Genomic DNA, 8,819 nt, shown 5'->3' on the forward strand with positions numbered 1-8,819 from the left:
CTATGGGGGGGGAGGGGGCGAGTGGGGGGGGGCGGTGGAGGGGGCATTTTGCCTTAAGTATAGAAACATCTGGGGCTGGTGAGATGGCTCAGTGGTCTAAAGCACCTACTTAGAACAAGCTTAGCAAAGCACAGGGACCACGGTTCAATCCTCCAGCACCACATGCCAGCCAGCCCCGCCCCCTGGGGCTGAGCTGGCCACACACACATACAAACAAAATTAAAAAAAAAAAAAGAAACATCTGTAAGGAAGGACTACATATTGTTTAGAACATGAATATACCAACAAGACAGCATCCAAGTGTTAGAGCTTAATTATTTTTAGTATAACTGTATTTCCATTCATGTAAATTGTCTCTTCTTCCTCCTTCTCATCCTCCTCCTCTTTTAGCAGTGGTAAAGGTTATTTGAAAAAGTAAAAGTGAAGAGTGAAGGAGAAACAAGCTTTGCAGAGCAATCCTGAGCCCCGTAATGGGGGAAAAAATGAGATAAAAACACACCCTGAAAAAACAAAAAAAACACACCCTGGAGGAAGTGGGGTGGCTATTGTTAGGAAAGCCACCACAGGGTCTTCTTCCTCATCTTGCTTTCCGCTTCTTTATCTAAAAGAACATAGAGGGGAATTATATATTAATTGAATGCAGCCATTACCTTCCTTAGTGAGTTGCAGGTCTCTAATATTTACCAATTGGGAGAGAAACCCAGAAGAGCTGGCAGGAAATATTCCAGCAATATTCACAAGGCAGGTAGAACTGAGCAAGCAAATTGGAAAAGAAAGCAAGAGGTCACATCTCTAGCAGTATTTACAGTATTACATCAAGTCTTGAAGTGGGCATGTGGATCTAAGCATTTGGTAGTAGTAAATTAACAAACAGAATAGTTATCTCCTTTAAAAAGAAGGTATTCAAAAAATAATGGCCTCTGCCAGACATGGTGGCATGTACCTGTAATCCCAGCACTTGGGAGGCTGAGGCAGGAAGATTGTTTTGAGTTCGAGACCAGACTGGGCTACAAAGTGAGCTCAAGGCCAGCCTGGACTGCATAGTGAGACCATGTCTCAAAAAACAACCAAAAAAAGATCTCCATTTCCATAATACTCCTGAACTAACGATATAAGTGACAGCACTATAGTCACCTCACATTAAAGGCCAGTAATATGGGCTTGGCGTGGTGACACACACCTGTAATCCTAGCACTCAGGGGGTACAGGCAGGAGGATTGCTGTGAGTTTGAGGCCATCCTGGGCTACATAATGAGTTCAAGGGCTGCCTGAACTACATGGGGAGGAGACCTGTCTCAAAAAAAAATTAATACATAAAAAAATAAATAAACAAAGTTAGTAACTATTAACTACAGTGAAACAAAACTTAGTTCCTATTTGTGATTTTGCAGGGGCTCAAACCAGTGAATGAAAATTAATTTTCTTTTCACATATATGGAATTTGTTATTGTACTATTATCTTCAGGATTACTGTAATCAAAATCCTGTCTGAAAATAGTAATACAAAAGAAAACATTACAGTCTTAAAAGACTACCCAAGCTATAAAAACTGGCACTTAAGAGGAACAAGGGGGGCCAGCGAGATAGCTTAGTGGACTAAAACACATGCTTAGGCAAGCACAGGGACAGCGGTTTGATCCCTGCCAGTAATTCCAGCACTGGGGAGGCTGAAAACATGGAGGATCACAAGTTGGAGCTATGTAGTGAGACCCTGTAACAACCAAAAAAAAAAAGTAACAACAAACCACTGAAGGTGGATAGCCACTCTTTTTCTATTTGGCTTCTGGCCTCTTTCTTCAGGGTAGTTTTCAAAGCTTGTGTATCATAATGACCTGAAGAGCTATGAAGAGCTAACAGAACCTACAGGACCCCAAAATCCTTTTCAAAAGGAAAGGCCTGGCTCTCCCACCTTACCAAGTTTTCCAGCAAGGGTTTCCAAACACTGTTGAACAAAATCACACTGGAAGCTCTGAAAATAACACATTCCCAGGCCTTACCTCTTGAAATTTTGACTCAGTAGGTTTAGTACTGGGACCAACAAAACCCTTAAAACATAAAATAAATTTTCTTTTATTTTTTTGGTGAAACAGGGGATCAAACTCAGGAGCTTATACTTGCCAGGCAGATGATTATGCTGCTGAACTATGTCCCCGGCCCCATTAAATCAATTTTTGAACTTCCTAAGTAGTTCTTAGGAGCAACTTGGAAACCACTGACTTTGGACATTTATTTAAGGTCTAGCAAAGAACTCATGCCTCTGAATTCACTAAGGACATTCATAATCTTGGGTAAGTTGTAAATCATCCTGGGGAGTAAAAACTCTGTTCAATTTGGCATTTAAGTTATTTAATAATTTTCTGTTTATCCACTTTCCGCCGTCAGGCCGTGGCCCATCTACAATGTTTGTTTCCTCTGGCTATGAAGTGCTAGCTATCTCCAGTGTTCATAAAGCCACTCCCCTGGGTCCCTTTTCGTCTTCTCTGATTTCCGAACTGTGAAGCACAGACCTATTTCAGAGCCCCACGCCATCTGCTGTCACTTGCAGTGCTAGGCATCGAGACGTCTCTGCAGAAAGAAACACTTTTTTTTTTTTTTTGGCGGAGCCAGGGATTGAACTCAGGCCCTTGCGCTTGCCAGGGAAGCGCTTATTTCACTGAGCCATCTCCCCGGTCCCCAAGAAACACTTTCATCATACAAGATAGGTAGTTTAAACACTTGACATTTCTTGCAGTCAAGACAAGAGAAAGTTAATTGTGATTAAAAGTTCCATAAATGCAGTGATTCCTGGTTTACCAGGGGTAATCCAAACCCACAGCTGTCCAGCCTCCTCCTTCTGCATGCCAGAGTCGAGGTTCAACTTCTAAGTTCACAATGGAAAGAATCGGAAAGCACTGGCCTGTGAGGATTCTGGGAAAAGACATCTGATCTCATTTTCCTGAAGTCATATAATCGTGTATCAAATGCAAAAGTAAGTTTATAAGTAGTCAAGAATTATGATTTTGAAAACACAGATGCTTGTCAGGTATGGTGGTGCACACCTGTATTCCCAACTCGGAAGGCTGACACAGGAGGATCACTGTGAATTGAAAGCCATCCTGGGCTACAAAGTGAGTTGAAGCCCAGCCTGCACTGCATTGTAAGATCCTGTCTCAAAAAGACAAAATAAAACAAAATAAAAAGCAAACACAGATGCTAAATTCTAATCCTTCCCACAAAATTCTAGGTCACAAATTGAAGGATGAGATGATCTTTCTTATACAGAAGGCAACAACTGGGCCACATGAGTGCCAACAGGCAGGAGACCAGAAGTGCCCAAGGGTCTCTCAGGCATTTAAGTCACAGTTGACGTCCTCACCAGACTGGAAACAGCAGGCAGGAAACAGTTCAAAGTTTCTTAGCAAAACTGCTGGGTGAGAGATGGAAAGGCCTCCTCAACTGAGACAGAAAACAAACGAAATGCTACTAGCAGCAGTTCCAGCTGGAGGACTTGGCTTGTAGATCGATGTAGTCCCCTTGGGTGGACAAAGACATGGCATCTTCTCTGGAATTGCTCATCATCTTTTCGACAAGGACTCTAAAAAAAACACAAAATAAACTAACAAATGAAAAACAGGCCTGAGGAGCTGGATGGAGGACAGGGAGAAATGGCAAAATGGCAGGCACTGTCTTATCAGGCAGCATTCATACCGATAGTCCCAAGGTATAAGTACCCCTTGTCCCCCATTATCTTAAAGACGGTAGGCCGAAAAATTTAGGAGCAGTGGTTCACTCTAGTCACTTTTGCTCAGAAACAACAAAAGCGGGTCTGTGAGGTCATTGTAGAAGATGGATACACCGGGTCAGCACGAGCTACGCACCTCATTGCTTCATTGATATTTTTGTTCTCCTTGACTGATGTTTCTGTCCAGCCTGTGAAACCATTCTCTTTACTGAACCGGTCGATCTGGTCCCGGCTCACTGCCCAAGGGGACAAATCACACTAACAAAGAAAAGCATAAATGGAAACACCATCAGCTTCCTAAGAACAGGAACACAGCTCAGTTATCTGTGGGCTGGGAACATTTCACCAACGGACGGCTGGGAACATTAACATCTACAATCTATAGTTAACTTCTTCCAGAAGAAAGTCACTCCCTCAATATCGCCTGAGAGGAAATACAGATGATCCTGCTAACTTGAAAAGGGGAAACAGAGCCCTAGAAACAGGGGCATCTTTAATGTATTTTAGTACGGGGTCTACAGGGTCTCACTACACAGATTGGACTGTAGTGATCCTCTTGTTTTCAACCTCCCAAGTGCTGGGATTACAGGCATGCACCACCACGCCCAGTCTCCACTGCCATCTCAGGGCGCCCTAGGGGTAGGACGGCACAGCATGCCAGGGATTAAACCCCAGCCCGCAGTGCTCTGCCTAAGTAGGTGATTTAGTGGGGTGAGCTATCTGGCCAGCCCCAGAAGCATTTTTGATCTGTGTATTCTGATTAGAGGCCAGGGGCATTTTCTGCCTTCAGTCCCATACCTTATTGGCCAAGAGCAGGCAGGGCACGGGCTCTCCATTGGGCAGTGTGAGTTTGCTGTCCAGATCCTGTTTCCATCTCTGGCTGTTGCTGAAGGTAGTGGCACTGGTAACATCAAACATGATGACACAGGCAGAGGCATCTCGGTAGTACAGTCGTGTCATAGAGGTGAAGCGCTCCTGGCCTGGGAGAAGACAGAGTTCTCAAGAAGGTGATCTGGGCGACCACCTTTGTCACCTCTCTGCCACCCTGCCTCCTCTCCCTTTGCTGTGGGAGCCCCTCATTCGCCCCATCCCAAATGATTAACTTCTCTATCTCAAAGAGGGAAATATTAAGCTTAGTCACTCGAAGGCAGATTGTACACCCAGACTTCCCAAGTCTAAATCACTGCTCTGCCACTTACTATTTACATAACTTTGGGCAAATCATGCTCTCTGAGCTTCAGATTTCTCATCTGTATAGGAAAGATAAGAGCTCTTATGGTTTTTGTAAGAATCAATAGATTAGTGTGTTTGAAACCTTTAGAAGAAATGATTGAAAGGGGGAAGAATTAAGATGTGTTATATACATATAGCAACTTCCCACAGTGCATGTAATTATTAGGTACTGCAAATATGTACTAATAAAATTTTTTAAAAATTTAAAAAGATGGTAAAAAATAAGAACCCACTATTTTTACACATGATCTTAGCCAAAAGGCCGAGAAGCGATACCACTATTTTTACTATTTATTTTCCTGGTATCTTGTTTCTCACCAAGGTTGGCTGAAAATCTGGAACAAGTGGCCATCTCTTGCTGTGGAAGGATCCACCTATGGGCTGGACAATCTACCAAGGTATACCGGAAGGGCCTCCACCCACTCACAGTGTGCTTAATCTATGTAGGGCCAGACAGCTTCAAAAGGCATCTGCCTAAGTTCTCCCTTCTCAGTTCATCTGTCTTCAGCTCAAGCATTCCAGTTTCAGAAGGAAAAAAAAAACAAACCCTGGATTTGCTGTGCTATGTTTTTGTTTCCCCCTCCAGAGTTTGCTTGTTAAACCAACGTATCTTTCCTTGTTTCTATCCAGCCTTCCCCGTTTACCTGCAATATCCCACAGCTGGAGGCGCACCATTTCGGAGTCAGACCACTGGAGAACCTTCAGAGCAAAATCCACTGGAAATATAGGTATGTTATACTTTAATAAAATTTACCTTTAGGGGCTGGTGAGATGACTCAGTGGTCTAAAGCACCTACTTAAAACAAGCTTAGCAAAGCACAGGGACCACGGTTCAATCCCCCAGCACCACATGCCAGCCTGCCCCGCCCCCTGGAGGGCTGAGCTGGACACACACACACACACACACACACACACACACACACATAAATAAATTTTAAAAAAAATTACCTTTAAAGGATCCAGAGACAAACTCAAATTGAGTATACAGTTACAACCCCTGGGACATGCAACTCCAATCCACTTTATGTTGAAGCCCTCAAGAGGCTAAGATGAACCCACACTTGTACTTAAGTGTGGGACAGATAATTCATACTCTTGAAAGGGGCCTCCAGCTTTTATTCCCCTGTGAAACTAATTTATTTAATATTGTCTGTCTCCAAGCCTGGGACAGAAGAGTGGTAAGGATTATGAAAATAACTCTTTTACTCAGCTTAAACAGTTTGTGGGAGAGCTGGGGGGTTTTCTCAGGCAAGGGATGGTAAAGATGGAGGAAATGAGGTAAGTGTGGTTGTTTTTGTATTTTCCCACATTCAATTTCACCATTGTATTCTAATCAAATTGTATTAGAAGAAAAACACCCTGGGGCATTCTACATCCTCCTTAAGGCTGCAGGAATTATCTCAGGCAGGAGTGGGATAAATGAAAAGGGTCCCTAATGATTCCCAGAAGGACACTTCATAGCTGCTGAAGAGCACTGGTGCAATCTAAGAAGACTGTGTAGAGGCTGAGATTCTCTGAGTTAAGGCTAAAGGAGTACCCAGGGGGTAAGCTGTCTGCTTGAGAGAAAAACAGAATAATTTCCAAGGTTTGCAAATATATTCTTCCTCATCTGTGGTAGAAATAGAATCCAAGGGGAACTTACAATAATTGCTGAAAAAAAGTAGTCAAGTCAATTATGTTCTTTACTAATGGAAAACTAGCACTGTAAAAATTGGCAGGACACATTTCACTGGTATCCATGAAATACAGATCCTTATATTATTTAAGAACAAGGGGTACAGTGGTCAGGAAATAGACTGAAACCTGTGATTTCCTGGATAGTCTTAGAGATGATGTTTAAATGTTAAAGTAAATGTTAACTTAAAAAAAAAAACTTTCATAGGCACACCTGCACACATTTTCAAAATGTACCTCAGTACACAGGTTTTTTTTTTTTATATTTCCATTTTCTGTTGACTTTTATTTTTTATTTTTTAATATTTATTTATTTTTATTTATTACATTTATTTATTGTGTGTGTGTGGCCAGCTCAGCCCACCAGGGGGCGGGTCTGGCTGGCATGTGGTGCTGGGGATCGAACCGCGGTCCCTGTGCTTTGCCAAGCTTGTTTCAAGTAGGTGCTTTAGACCACTGAGCCATCTCTCCAGCCCCAGGTTGTTTTTTTTTTAAAGAAATAAAATTTTAAGTTATTTTTTTCCCATCATTAGCTCTTCCTATCTGAATACCTGCTAGTTAACAAAAAGGTGGGCCCAGGGAGATGGCTCAGTAGAAAAAGTGCTTGCCTGGCAAGCACAAGATCCTGAGTTCAATCCCTGGTTCTGTCAAAAAAAAAAAAAAAAAAAAAAAAAAAAAAAAAAAAAAAAAAAGGAAAAAAACAAGGCATGTCTACCTTTGAAAACCACGGTTCAGGAATCCAAAGGTCACAATGAAAAAAAACTCCCAAATGAATCGATTCTCTTGTTCCATCCTCTCTCCCTCCCCAGTTTGCAGAGAAGGTGGAGAGATAGGTCAGAGAAGTGATATATTTCATTCTTTGAAGAATTGTGCCCATTTTTTTTAGGTTACTTTTTTTTTTTTAAGGACAGGGTCTACAGGGTCTACGGGGTCTCATTACCTAGATCGGATTCGTAGTGATCTTCCTGTTCTCAGCTTCACAAGCACTGGGATTACAGGTGCGCGACACCACGCCCAGTCTCAATCGCCATCTCAGCGCGCCCTGGGGTCCAGGGCCCGCACAGCACGCCGGGGATCAAACCCGGCCACTGTGCTCTGCCAAAGCAGGGGCTTTAGTCCGCTGAGCTATCTGACAGGCCCATAGCTACTTTTACTTAAGCAATCAATGGACCAAAACCTTGAAGGTCATCATTTGAGCATCCGTTTGGCTTAGGGTTCAGCTGGGTCGTTGTGTCCACCCTTCCCAGGCTCTTGGGGTTCAGCTCCGTAGGCCACGTTAGGAGACCCCAGAAAGAGGCAAGGCCTCAGCACTGCTGGCACCTACCCCAGCCTACACAGGGTCCCTGCCGCTCTGCTGAGTGGTGAGACCGGCCCCCAACATTCGCCAGCGAGGAACAGCAATTGCTCCAGCACACCCTCCTTCGCGCCTTTCTCATCTTCACACCTCTGCCCTCTCTCTTTCCAGACTGTCCGCTCCGGCTGGGAAAGCCAGCGCGGGCGCAGGCAAGTGGAACACCGAGCCCGACTCCACCGGGGAACCCAGCCGCCTACTCCCTGTCGCGATGAAGAACCCAAGGACACCCTCCCCGCTCCCCTCGGGTCCTCCTGAGGGTCCGGGCAGCCCGTCTCACCTCCCACCGTGGACTTGTAGTGTTTGCTGAAGCTGTCCTGGGAGTACCGCTGCACCAGCGACGTCTTGCCCACGGCGGCGTCCCCCACCACCAGCACTTTGAACAGGTGGTCGCGGCTGCCCATGGCCGCGGGGCGCGGATTCGGGAAGCGCGGCCGGCGCTCCTTTCAACCCTTTTGGCTCCCCGCCTTCTTCAAACTGAACTGAGGCATTTCCACCCCACGTCGGTGAAGCTGTTTTGACGAGAAGGCAGAAAAAGGAAACTTTGCGCTCCGCCTCAACGCGCTTCCTCCCCGCGCGGCCGCAGCGCGAGCTCCAGCCCCCAGCATTTGCACCTTCGCCAGCGCTCCGCCCGGCTGCCGAGAATCGGGACGCGGCGTCACCGAGCCTCACCCACCCGGACTTCCCAGCGCCTGGGCTCGAGCCAGCTCATTACACGGCTGGCGACAGATGGCGGAAGCCCTCGCGCCACACACACAGCTGTGAGGAGGAGCGGCGGGTACCTCTGTCTGCCCGGCCGGCGAGCTCCCTCTCGCCCTCCCTCCGCATGTGTCACGTGCA

The 8,819-nt window shown here is 45.3% G+C and overlaps 1 protein-coding gene and 1 pseudogene across 5 annotated transcripts; both read right to left on the reverse strand.

The window, feature by feature from the left end:
• Nucleotides 1-508: 508 nt before the first annotated feature.
• Rab29 (RAB29, member RAS oncogene family) lies at nt 509-8,819 on the reverse strand. 5 transcript variants are annotated; one of them, XM_004641128.2, is made up of 7 exons: nt 8,594-8,813; nt 8,260-8,491; nt 5,599-5,670; nt 4,520-4,701; nt 3,858-3,979; nt 3,454-3,574; nt 509-601 (listed from the first exon to the last, which is right to left on the reverse strand). In XM_004641128.2, exons 2-6 carry the CDS (start codon nt 8,381-8,383, stop codon nt 3,463-3,465), a joined length of 612 nt encoding a protein of 203 aa, XP_004641185.1. In that variant the 5' UTR covers nt 8,384-8,491; nt 8,594-8,813; the 3' UTR covers nt 509-601; nt 3,454-3,462. The 5 variants fall into 5 exon arrangements, with proteins under 5 accessions (XP_004641185.1, XP_023557002.1, XP_023557001.1 ...); XM_023701234.1 differs by lacking the exon at nt 3,454-3,574 and having other exon boundaries at nt 8,594-8,815; XM_023701233.1 differs by lacking the exon at nt 509-601 and having other exon boundaries at nt 3,232-3,574; nt 8,762-8,819.
• LOC111812611 lies at nt 5,104-5,228 on the reverse strand (annotated as a pseudogene).

Source organism: Octodon degus, unplaced genomic scaffold (genome assembly GCF_000260255.1).
Source record: "Octodon degus isolate 3935 unplaced genomic scaffold, OctDeg1.0 scaffold00131, whole genome shotgun sequence".
Classification (NCBI taxonomy): domain Eukaryota; kingdom Metazoa; phylum Chordata; class Mammalia; order Rodentia; family Octodontidae; genus Octodon; species Octodon degus.